The sequence below is a fragment of the Phaenicophaeus curvirostris genome, chromosome 14, assembly GCF_032191515.1.
Source record: "Phaenicophaeus curvirostris isolate KB17595 chromosome 14, BPBGC_Pcur_1.0, whole genome shotgun sequence".
In the NCBI taxonomy this organism is placed as follows: Eukaryota; Metazoa; Chordata; class Aves; order Cuculiformes; family Cuculidae; genus Phaenicophaeus; species Phaenicophaeus curvirostris.
Window position 1 is genome coordinate 14,139,063 of NC_091405.1, and position 13,544 is coordinate 14,152,606.

General features: G+C 37.7%; 1 protein-coding gene across 1 annotated transcript; it reads right to left on the reverse strand.

The window, feature by feature from the left end:
• Positions 1-600: 600 nt before the first annotated feature.
• SNX20 (sorting nexin 20) lies at positions 601-8,828 on the reverse strand. The gene is made up of 4 exons (XM_069868597.1): positions 8,709-8,828; positions 6,539-6,716; positions 5,455-5,606; positions 601-2,912 (listed from the first exon to the last, which is right to left on the reverse strand). Exons 2-4 carry the CDS (start codon positions 6,702-6,704, stop codon positions 2,244-2,246), a joined length of 987 nt encoding a protein of 328 aa, XP_069724698.1. The 5' UTR covers positions 6,705-6,716; positions 8,709-8,828; the 3' UTR covers positions 601-2,243.
• Between the last annotated feature and the right edge of the window lie 4,716 nt (positions 8,829-13,544).

Consider the following 13,544-nt stretch of genomic DNA (forward strand, 5'->3'; position numbering starts at 1 on the left):
CCAGGACCATTTTGCTGACAAAACTCTGCAAGTACGTTGTATGGAAAAGCATTCTCAGGAAAAATTTGTCTCACACCAACAAAACGTGTGGGGGATGTAGGTGGCACTGTTTATTTTAGTGCTTTTTGAATTATGTAAATTTTCCTCTTGGCCAAATACCACCTCCTAATATTCCTAATGTGCACTGCCATGCCATCAAAAAAATTGGTTAGCTTTGGATCAGTTAATCCTTCAGAGATGGAAAGATACAGCATTATGACAAGATCTCTCTGATGTGTCGCTTTACTGGTACTTGTCCTTGCTCAACAGCACGTTCTTACAGACCCTCTAATCCTGTGGTTGGCTGTAGGGCAAGGAGGTCTGTGGACACAATCGGCTACTCGCACACAGTCCCTTAGGAACTTGAGGAGAATCTAAGGCAGCTGTGCCTGCAATGCTGCATGTGGTGAGGGAGCAAAAGTGGGGAAATTAATTTTCCTGATTTGTCTGGTCTTTCACTATAAACTGCTGTGGAAGCAGAGCAGCGTGATGGTCGTGCTTCCTTTCTGCCTTAACCCTAAGCCACCTGACTGTGATGCAGACCCCAGACATGACTTCTTCCTTGCCACTTCATTACTGCTTCAGAGCATTCCCTAAGAAATTGTTACCTTTGATCCATTCCAACTGTCCTGTAATATGTAATGTTGTGGGAAGATTAATCCTTAATTCTCTTAATTAATTACTCTTAATTCTCTTACTTCTGGTATAATAGGAAAAATAACAATTGTCAAATAACAAATAATCCACGTATTTTGAGTTTAATGCCTAGCTGTTAATAGCTACTTAAAATATTAACTTTCCACCCTAGACACTCCTATTATTCTGTATTTTTAGCATGTCACCCTTCTTGTAACCACACAGAACAATATTTTTTAAGGTTCAGTGCACTTTTCAATTGCCTGTTTCTTTAATGTGCCTGGGAGGTAAGTTATTACAGTTATTCCTTTATAGACAGCCTCACTGTGGTGCATGGAGTACCTACACCTGGAGTACAGGGCTGAAAGTACTCAGTGGTCTATGTTCAGCAGAGAATAATGACCCATGCTAGCATATGTTAATTACAATATATATGATAATTAATTTACCAGACTACTAAAATAAGTGTATGGGAGAGAGAACAGAGTTGAGGGGAAGTTAGGGAAATAGGTAAATAGAGACACTTTCAGCTCTTTGGAAGCTTTCACAGGAGTGTTAGGGCCAAGATAAATTGAGTATTTGTATAGATGGATCCCTGAAAGAATTAGCTGTTACATTGCAGGGCCACCAAGGTGATATTTGCATGGTATACCAGGCTGTAAAACTAAAGCAACGCCCAATTTACATAAACCTCTGAAAGGCAACAGGGAAGCACATGCTTAACACAGACTGTCTGTTAACCATGTGTCTTGCAACTTGATAAGCAGAATTAAATGCTAGCATTATATTAGCCAGATGTTCTCCTCAACAGCATCCTTCTCTAGTTCCTTTCTGTTGTGTATATAGTGCATATGGTATGAATTTTCTGCCCCCATCAGAGCTGTACTTAAGCATCGCGTCAAACAAGAATGTGCCTTCAATACAATTTACAAAACTGTACCAGATACAAAAGGGAAATGAAGCATATTCCCTCTTATCTCATGGAATGATAATCACTTGTATTTTTTGCTTCTACAAAAGAAAACCTTCCCCTAAGGTGTCTCCACCCACAGCAGTTGACTTCAGTGGGAACAGCACCAATCCCATCATTCTCAGAAATGGCAAGTGTTGTTTGACCAACTGGAGTAAAAAACTACATACTGTGTCTGAAGATGCATACTTTGGATTGCATTGACTGAGAAGAATTTGTTTTCTTTAAAGGAAGTAGATTCTTCACGAGTAAGCAAGCCCTCTGATTCTGTAGATTATTAAGTGCTTTATTCATTGTATTTTCCTAATATGACTTTTCACACAAAACAGTCTGTGTTCATAATAAGCAAATCATATATTTTTTTATTTGTTGCAAATTTCTTTCCAAAAACCTTAGCCTCACATCTGTAGAGTAAATATAATATTTTCCAACATAAATGTTAATGTCCCTTTTGAACATGAAAGTTATTTATTTTTTTTTCTATTACTACAAAGATATGTTAGCCAAACAGGTAATTTCCAGTTAATACTCTTTCAAGAGTTTGTGTTTGGGAAAATAAGCTCACAGCTTTCCTCCTTAATGAATTTTTTTCTTGTGTTCATTGCACATACTCTCGAACTGCAAGCTCTTTCAGGGTAAAAATCCGGACGGGATCTTTTTTTCTCTTCCATTCTTCCAGTTTTTCTTGCAAAGACAGGAAATCCTTGCCAAGTTCATATGCTAAAGAGATCATTGTTTCTAACAATGGAATGTAATATCTGTGGCTGGTATACATATGAAGGCGTGCTAGAGCTTTTTCTCCGTATTCAAAGGCAGTTGCTGGGTTTTCCAGGTCCTTATAGCACACGATGATAGCACAGAGAGTAGGAACAACTGAGACAGGGTTGCCTCTCGTCAGCCTCTCCTGCAGACCGATGACTTCTAAAAAGATTTCCAGAGCTTTGGTGTACTGGCCACCCCGCAGGCAACCATATGCTTCCCGAAGCTCTGGCCTTGTTAAAAAGTCAATGAATTTTTTTGATCTTCGTATACATTTCATAGAATATAGAAGTCTTAGGTAGTCCTTAAAGGCCAACTTTCTCTCATTGATTATTTCTTCAGTGAAGTTCCCTGTTAGAGTTTTTTTGGGAAAGGTCACATCTTCCATTTCTTCACTAAACTCCTCCAGCAGATTTCTGTGCAGTTTCTCAAAATCTGAATAACGCCGTTCAATTACAGACTTATTGCTGTCAAAACTCTCTGTTTGCAAAATTATGATTTTATACATCTAAAAACAATAAAATGGAAAAATAAGCAAGAGGACAATTCTAGCCCCAGCACAGTCAGATTTTGTCTGTTATTGCTTTGAAAAGACTTTGTGCTTGCATGTTCCATGAGCCAAAACCTTCCTGCACCAATTTTGTGTCTAGTCTTGTATGCTCCTATGGCTTATAGCACTGCTACTAAATTAGTTGCTGCCCGAGATTACGGTGCGTGCTCAGTGCAGACCTGATCCTTGAAACCTGCAGCATCGAATTAATAATTCCCGGCTCCTGCTGGTTTGTACTTTTTATCACTAGACTTAGCCTTAGCATGTAAATAACTTGTAGATAAACAGTGCACTAACAGACCCTATCCTGCAAGGTGCTGGGAATGGTGAATTAGCAGCAGACTGAAGCACGTGAAATCACTTACAAAGCATTTCTGTAGCTGTACTTTGTTTGTAACAGCCATAGCTGCTGTAATCAATCATCTTCAGTGAACTGAATGGATTTCCCAGACTTAATATTGAATGTAAGCTATTTTACATTGGTCGTAATACTCAGAAATGTTTTTTGTATCAGACATTTCTATGGATTTGGGGTTGTTATTAATGTTGTGAAAGAAGAAGGAATATTTGGCAGTAATAGTCGATGTGAGCAAAAATAAGATGGAGCAACTCCAAAGCCTTTTTCTCCCTCTAAATCATTGTCCTGTTATTCAAACTTACTTGGCATATAAATAACACAAAAAATATGACATTTCTACAAAATTCTGTTTGCTATCCAAAATCCTTCACTAACAGCAACGCTATTCCACATTAACAGCACTCAAGAGTATGTGTTCCTCAGCTTTTCACTGGCCTCAAAATGACTACAATAAATTTGATACTAGAAAAATAACTGCAAAATACAGTTGTGTGTTATGTGTTGTAGAAATAGATTCTCTTCTGATCCTGTTCCAAGCACAATGATGATGAGGAAGGGCCAAATCCCTAATGTGCATAAATCAGTGAAATTCCACTGAGGTCAGCTTAACTGTCATGGTACACCAGCTAAGGATGCAGACTGTTGACCTTGTTGGTTTCTGGATGATGACCGTGTTCACATTGAACTTCACCCTGTTCCCAATGAATTACACAGGAACTAAAGCAGTTTTACTCATGCTAGTTGTTTTCTTTGCTGCTGTTGAAGAGTGCAAACTGCTACTAGCACTAATGTCTGTCTGATTCTCTTCCTTGTTTTTCCTTAAAGAGAAATTATCTTTTAATCTTCATAAATTATCTTTACAGGCCCTCATTGAAAGGTTTCTAAATTTGAGCTGACTTCTCTGATCTCTTTTTGTTGGTAAGTACCATGACATTTTCCTATACTTTGTCTTGCTGAAAAGTTTATATATGCCTGATGCATATCTAAAACAATAGTAAGAACATTTTTTTAAGGCATTGTTCTGTCAAGGGCAGCTAAGTGAATAATTTACAAGTACTTGTTTTTATTTGTGGAGTGTGCATGAAAAAGGGAAGAAATATCATTTGGTTAGACTGTCATTCAAATTGGCTCATTTTTCTCGTAAATCTTTTTGCTGAGGTGTATAACTTATGACTAAGTTTAACTACTTGCATGTACACTGAAGGATACTCTTGTTCTTGTGCAGTTATATTAAAGTAATTTTTAACTTTTCAACAAACTGGATACAACTGAGCATATGCAAGAATGACAGCATCTAAGTAGGTGTGTACAGCATGGAACAAGGTCTTAGGACAGTTTCCAGAGCATTTATCTGCCTCAAATTCTACCAGGTTGCATCACTCAGTATCAGTAACACTAGTATGATTTTTAGCATTTTTAATCTACAGATCTCAGATATTGCATACAAGGAAAACATTCCTATCTGAATTTCAAGGAGCACTAAAAGAGACTTGCTCTAGATTAGTCCTCCTGAAGGCTAGGAGTCAAATCAGAAATAAAAACGAAGAGTCAGTACTGTGAGTAAAGATACAAAAATCTCACTTCTGTTGTGCCTGATCCTCATAGCCATGTGTCACCTTAAAAATATGACAGAAACATGCCATCTAACAGAGCTCTAGATAGGTAAGGGGAATGATCCCAAGTGATCTAGCTGGATTATGTCTTAGACTTTGCCAACATCAAAGAATTTTGCACTTGTGCTAATATAAATCTCTGATGTGGAAATTATACAAATGCAATGCAGCTGCTACAGCAGCCTAACTCAGTGGAAGTGCAACTATATTGATACTTCTATATTTGTGTGAATTTCCTTAATATTGACAAATGTCCGAATCTTAAGGATGCTCCAACTATGAATTTACTTGATATCGCTTTTCTACTGCTGCACATTTTGTGAACTGATTGTCAGAGGTTTTTTGGGGCAGTTTCCACCTGCTATGCCTATACAACCAGTGAGAAAAGGTTTTACTCGTTACGATCACAGCTTGCAAAAATTGGCCCTCGGTAAGGCTTTCATGTAGTGAGGCATGCTGTGTGCTGTGCAGACTCCTGTAGAGTGAATAAAAATTAATGATCTTCTTACATATTAATTTCTTAGCTTACCACATATTTAGATAAGTGATGCTCTACAATTCTGGTTGATGAGATTTCAAAAAGGAGTTTCCCTTGTCTGCACTGGCGTTTTTCATTCTTCCAATATTCCTGAAGCTCCTTAGTGGTCATTGAGGAGTTGGGATTTAGGAATGCACTGGAATCTAAAACCAATATATTTAGCATTTCAGATTATAACTTCTGCATTTGGAAAGAAAATCTATGCATTTATTGTGAAAGGAGAGAATTTCTGTTGCTGTAACAGTAAGACCTAAAGACTGATGAAATAGGTTATTTCACTGCTAATAAAAGCATGTCCAGATTCTTTGAGGAAAGCTATTGCGGTCTGAAACTTTGCAGGACGCCAAAACAGCTGCAGAATACAAAGTTACAGAAAAAATAGGGAAAAGAAGTATTGCATGTCTAGGTTGTAACCTTGGGCACAGTCTGAGCAGGGTGTTTGCATCACCATCCCAGAAGGAGCCCTAAGAAACATTGACTTGGTCTTATGAATCAGATGGGTCTCCAGGCTGCTTTGTTGCTAAAAGGAGGAGACAGTACAATAAAGCTGCAAATTCAGGCATATATTCAAATACTGGGTTTCTGCAGTAACAGGTAAAAGCTGAGAAAATATGAATATTCTAACCCTAGAGGAGAAACTTGGATAACCAGCTTAGCTGAAGGAGGGATTCTCACATCCTCTCTTTCTTTTGTAGCTGAACTGATGCCACATAGATTAGATTCAGTCTTGGTATTCTTGCTGATACAACCAAGAATTTCAGGTTTTCTGATGTACAGAAAGTGCACTGCATCTGACGATCACTGTTTAGGTACCTGATGTGGAAATTTAACTGCAATACATTTTAGGTGCAGGGGATGTAAAAGGAGACCTCTGTGTGTATTTATACACACCAGGATGTGCATCTATTTCACTACTGCTACTTCATTTTTACAAGTCTAATCAAGGCTTATTTTCAGTGGAATATAGCAGTGTAAATCTGGATTACTGTTGTAATAAATAAAGTGAGGTTTTTAATGGAAAAGATTAATAGCATAAGTTGCTACATGAAAAATAGAATTAAAAGATATCATCAACCTTGTGGGTCATCTTTTTCTGGATTTTCTTTTCTTGCTTGGCATGAAATTTCAGCTTTGGGTTGATTTTGTTCTTCATCAGATGTACTTTTAGTAGAAAATGTAGTCATCGTGCTTACAGTTTCAAATAGTTCCCTTTCTGCTGTGCAGTGTGAGTCTTGGTCCATCACAAGCTATCACTGAAAGATTACAAAAAACATGACATTTCTAAGTAGCGTCCCTTTAGATGATCCACTCTGGTAATCTTCTTTTTACTTGCTCATTGCTCTCTGTGAACGTGTATAACCATAGTTTCATAAAAACTAAAGTAATAAATAGAAATATCTACATAGCTACCAGTAAAGAACCATCCTATTACCATTACCATTGAAAGTGTTTGGTTATCTTTTTGACAAATTAAAATCAAACATGAAAAACATTAGAAGTTATGTTAAGTAAGATTAGGTGGAAAATTCCATTCTTATCTATGAGAGTTTTGTCATAAACTTCATTGGGGCAGATTTTTTCTGCTTGTATTTTGCCCTCAAGCTTGCAACTATGAGTTTAGATGAACTAAAATATTGGAGATAATTAGTATAACTAACAGCCTGGCTTTCTTATGTGGCTAGAATTTACTGCTCTCAAGACTCCAAAACTTGCTATCTGGTCTGAAACCTGTAGGGAAAAATAGGGTGATTATCTAAAATAGTAAACTACTTTTGTAATATTTAACAATTTGAAGTCCTCTCCAGAGAATCGTGTCTATGCTGTGAGAACAAAACAATGGAATCTGACAGTGGTTAAGTGGAAGGAGAACTGAATTTTCTAATTATTGCATAGAAGACTACTATTTTACCACATACTGATAAAATGCCTAATACAATATACTCCTACTCCATACACCAAACTGGCCATTCTGACACATAAACGTCTCCCCAGTATGTTGGATTTTTTTAGAAAAAAAAAACCCTACCTGTTACATCGTCGTTACACTAGCCCTTGAAAAAGTTCTAAAAGCATCCTAACAACTTTGCCAGGGTGCTGTGTTCTGTTTGTTAGCATGAGAGAAGTGTTGCTCACTATTCAGCCAACAGGTGAAATTCAAATAACGGAACAACCTACTTTAAAAATGCCCAGGTCTCCCTGCTACAAATGCAAAGTAGAGGTTATAAAGTAATGAGAGGGCTTAGGACAGGCATGTTACTACATATCATGCTGCCTTCACTTCCCTACACAGTTATGCAATGCTAGACACAGAGGTGAGGAAACTCCTTCAGCAGACCTATTAATTTCTGGTAGACTGGCTATAAAAAAAAAAAAATCCCCACTGGAAATAATCAAACTGCAAACCACTTTCCTCTAACAGAAACCCTTCCTTTGACTGGCTTGGATAAGCAAGTCCACACGTGTTTTCATCTTCCTTAATAAGAACATTATGGAAGCCCTTATTTGTTTACTTCAGACTAGCAGGTAAAAGTTGTCACTGTTCTTCTGGTCCTCCTTGAGATCTGCTTTTTGGACACAAAGAGTAGCCTCTTACTTATTGTCTAACTGCTCAGACTTTTGAAAACAATGCTGGTTTATCCCAAGAGCATAAACTTGCAAATTTTTGGCTTTTATGTAAAGATAATCTCAAATACAGTAGATCAAATGAGGAATGTGAAAATGGCCAAACTAATTTAAATGACAACTTTTTTTCTGGGTTGTGAGTTGGAATAATCCTATAAGCTGAACAGTATTCAGAGTGAAGATGCAGCTCTTTATATGTATTTATAACTTTATATACATAAAATACATGTATATATGTGTGTGTGTTTGTATATATGTAAAAATACCACTTTAGAACATGATTTACCAAAGAAACACAACACATTTGTAAATGGAAGAATGCAGAAGTTTAACATTCTGATATACGAGTCTTCTGCCCTGAATATATCTGGCTTGAAAACTATCTGTGTTTCATATAAATGGTTTCATTTTCACATCTGAAAATCATTGTAAGCTCTTTTAACTAAAATCCTATTTATTTTCACATAGTATAAAAGTCCAAAACAATACAATCCCCCCCACAACAAATGACACAATTTTACTTGGAACAGACACTCATCCTGTTCCGTTTTAGGGTAAATGACACTCCAGCTGCTTCACTGGTTTGTCATTTCACTCGAAACCAAAGTGCATAGAATACTCACCTAGGAACTGCTTTTAGTTCTGGTACACGTGTAGTTTGTCCGAAGTAATGAAAAACCTGCTTCACATTTTCAGAACACAGAAGAATATGTCCGTGTTTTCTTCTAACAACCGGCACATTCTGTATTTTGCAAAAAAGGAAGGAAGAAACCTTGATTAAATCAGACTTCCTCAACCAATTGGCTCACTGGTTCAGTGCTGACTGATTATGCGTGAAGTTTCCTATGTATCTGCCTCAAACAGCCTGTGTGCTGTCTGCAGACAAGGTACCACCCGTTGCCCACAGTCCAGCTCCATCAGCAAAGGCAGGTTTGCAAATCTGAGTGTCAGGATTACACGGGCAAACACAACGTCTCACAGACAGAAGAGTTCAACGATAAATACAATTAGAAAATCAATGGAAGCTTCTCTGCATGGATTTCAGAAACCAAAAATACACATTTAGCAGAAGAGAGATCAGGAAAATGTAGCCAAATATGTAAATGTACTTATGTGGAAAAATATGCCCCTTGGGACATCTTTAATATACAGCCTTAACATCCAGTTCAGAAAAGATAATGAAGATGGTACCACAATAAATAGCCTCATTCTATGTAAACCTGCACATCTGACATAAATCCCAATTCCACACAGTGCTGAAACATATGATTAATTTCAAATATCTGCTTAATTAAAGTTCAAAAAGGAGCATTATCATATCTGACATGACTACTAAACTTGAAATGGGCTTATGTGTGTGCCTAAAATTAATCCTGTGCTTAAATTCTTTGCTGAACTGAGGACAAAGTGAAGAAGAACGATGCAGTTCACTTAACTTTGGAAATTTGCTTTAAAGCAACAGGATAGCTATTTCTGGGGTAAATAATAAGGACGCTACCTTTTTTTTTTCTTGTAAGTAATATTAAGTTTCCCCATTGCCAAAGCTCATTCACTGAAAAACTGAGCAATTTTAGTGCAGCACAAGTGTGGGAAGCAAACATCCAAGGAACCACATGGATTCTGCCCCACACATTCCTTTAGAACAAACAATTTAAAATAATGTAAAACCAGGGCCATAAACTGGCAGTGCCTCCCTTCTGCTTTATTTGCAACATAAACCAATGCCAACTTCAACTTGGACTCAGTCTAAATGTAGTTATTTTGCCAAAATAGCTGACAGAAAGATGAAAAATCACTCCCGTGCAGCTACAGCCATGCTGGCAAAAGTCCTAGTATAGATGCGGTTATATTGGCAGTCCTTTAGCCAGTTTAGCGTGTTCCATGTAGAAAGTGATTTAAGTTATACCAGAAAAGAAAATTGTGCTTGCCAATAGAGCTCTAAGGTGTAGCTAGACCAGCCAGCCCTTTTATGTGTAGAAAAGGCATGGGTTTCTGGCTCAAGTCTCATTCCTTTAAAGTCAGATTTATGGGTTTGGTTACAATTGTAAGCAAAAACCAAGGGGGATTTCAGTGCATTTCACTCACACTGACAGTTCAGAGATGTATCTAAGCTTTGAATACCGAATCTGTTCGTTTATGTGTTGCCAAAAGGCAGTGTATTAGTTTGTGATTCTTAGTGCTATTGTCTTGTTCTTGATAAAGCTAAAAGAGGGAAGTATGTTTTTCAGAATATTAAGCATGACCTCTACTTTAAATTACTTCAGAATAAGTAAGTCCTAGTCACATTAACCTGGTTGAGCACAGCTGACTAATATGAAATACTTTACAAATTAAGCGTGTTGTGCATTAATTCTGCCTGCCTCAGTAGAGCCACAGTCGGTTCCTGAATGGGTTCCTCGTGCTCAGGAGCCATGACATCCACAGTGGGTTTAGCAGGCTGCTCCTCCTCATCCTTCTCCCCTGAGCTCAGGTTTGGTGCAGACAGCCCCTGGAACTCAGTCTTGTCAGTCTGGCAGCATTTTACTATGCTAAATGTCTGTTATTAGCACATTCACAGTATACAGCGATGTTTGCTAACAAAATGCATAACTAGTATCTTTCTTTTTATATTCTCAGTTCCACTTCCAATAGTCAAATATTGTGTAAAGGGTTAAGCAGTGGAAAATGGGAATTTTCCCAATGGCAGCGCACCATTCTGAGAGACAGGCAAGTACACTTACACCACCAATTTATCTGTCTATTCATAAAACGGCAGTAAATTATAATGGAAAAGGATGATGAGTGATGGAAAAGGGATCCTGACGCACTGCCTCATTCAGAGTTTGTATTCTGTGAAAGCACTGACTTTGTCTGGCATACATGAAGAGCACAGTGTTAAAATGCACCTACAAGGGATATGGAAAAGAGTGCTCTGCAATAATATAGGAGCACAGCAAGGTTAACATGGTGGCACTGCAGTGCATAAAAGTAGTTGTCATAGGAGGTAGGTCCTCCATACCAATTTAAGATGAAAGGACTCATTTTAGGAAGACTAACATGAAAGTTTATATCCAAAACTTGGTAACCAGCCACCAGATAAGCTAGCCTTGCAATGTCATGTTAAGGACGCCTGCACTGAAAGACTGTGTTTGTGTTTTTGATGGTTAAAGAACCAGAAGGGACTGTTGCCATAGTGTAAAACTTCCTGCCTTGATATGTGCCCCAATTTCAGCTGCTCACATTTTCCCAAACAGATTGATTACAGAAGCCCAGACAGACACTTAAACATAGAATACAAAGCTAGTATCAGCTTGAAAAATTGTGAGATAAAGCAACGCTATATACAAACTGCAGTTTGATGCCAGGTTTTATTGGCATTTTACTACTGGTGTAGGAAGGTCTTATTCTGGTAAAAGAATGTGGCTGTAGTATCCAAATTAAAAAATACTCTTCAGCTTCTGTCCCAGGAAATGGTTTCAGGTGACCTCCTAGAGTCTGTGCTGCTTTTCCCTCTCAGGCCCCAAACTACGTAACTAAACCTTATTTATTTCACCAAATCATTCATTGGGACTGTAGGTAATGAGAAAAAAACAAGAAGAGACGGAAATATCCAATATATTTATCCAAGTCTGGTTTTATCACATAGCTAATGGTTAAAAAGTGCTGTAATGTTTTCTTTGGTGCTTCTACAAGAACCTTTCCTCTCTTTTTTTTTAATGCAGCAGGATAAACACCTACCACCCCCAAATAGCAGAAAAATTTGGCTGTTTTGCATGAATATTCCACGCTTTTGGGGTGATGCTGTGGTAAATGAATGCCCATCCTGGCACAGCACAATATTCAGTTCCATGCAATTCATATAATGTTTAATTGTATAGTGTTGTTTTACTTGGAAGTAGAATTTGTTTACCATACTTTACTATTACAAAACATGTCTCTTTTAACAAGAGTGTGGTTTGAACAAATAATTCGCCATTTAACAGTAAATATCTCATGCTGTTGTTACTGACAGGCTTTTCAACATGAAAGAAATGGCCCATTTTACGCGGCCAAAGCCCTGTTATCGCTTTACAACTCCATTATACTTCTGAAGGAGTATGAAGGAGCTTTAGAGTAAATAATAGTCTTGGCCTGCCTTTCATCTGTGGTCTGTCAGTGACATGGGGCTGTAAGGCAAGCCCAGTGGGTCAATAGGATATTACCTTGGGTTAAATTTCACAAGCACTATTCTGTCTGCAGAATGACAGACTTTCTAAACAGCCCATGTTGGTCATTCTTCCTGCTGAAAATCGTATAGGGTTAAGGACATAATTACACGGACTGGAAAAATATTTTAAAATATTTGAGTTTTAGTTATTAGGAATGCTACATGTAGTCATTCCTATCTAATATTTTGATATTTTATCCTTATAATGTGTCTGTCCGCTTTTCTTCTCAAATATAGTGTACTTAGGCTAATACTTATAGTCCTGTTCCACGTGTAAGTTATTCCCAAAATATAAGCACAATGAAATTTGGGATAACAGGATTGATAGCAGATATGCTAACGTACTTTGTAGAAGGATGGAAGGCAGCTCTACAAACGGAGGAAAACACGGCTGCTGTGTATAGATAGCCACCTTGAGGATTAGCAGAGTATAACGGGTTTACTGTGTGCCCTTTGCACCATGAAGACGTAATATGTAAATCTTAATATCATCTCACCACTGTTTATCTTTAAAAATTAAGTATGAGTTTAAAATGGAATCTGCTTTTAAGAGACCAAACAAAACGATTGGTGTGAACATTCCTTACAAAGATGAAATCTTGCAATATCGTCGGGAGTTTCCAATAAACTCTGGCTTGTTCCTGACACTCAGGCCACATCCTTTCCACCTCGCACAAACCCACCCTAAGAAGAGTCTGTGCTGTGCCTTCCCATTATCCTACTGAAAGGCCTGGTAGTGACCCACATCGCTTCAGAGCTCAGAAGTGGACACTCCAGCCCCGATTCAGGGCTGCACTCGATTTGTTTGCTGTCTCTCTAGGTTCTGGAGGTCTAGAGGGAACAGGATTAACTGGAATAGCCTTTACTTTTGCTAATGTTGATCTGCATTTTTACTAAATTACATAAACACATATATTAAATGAATGTTAAAAGTGCTTAGAAACCAGGAAAGTGTTTATTTTCATGTCAACGTTATTGTAACTACCTTATTTACTACAATCATATGCTGATCTTTTTCAAAGATGGTGCTGAGGGGCATGGTTTAGTATTTGATAGGAATGGTTGTACTCAATGATCCAGTGGGTCTTTTCCAACCTGGTGATTCTACGATTCTATGATTGTTTGTAAGTCAGTAGGAAAACATGTAGTATTCTAAACTGATGCTTTAAATTTCATTTTAAAAACACTTAAGGAACTAGATGATCTTTAAGGTCCCTTCCAACCCAAACTAGTCTATGACTGAGACAGTATTCTCTAAAAATAACTGTTGTCT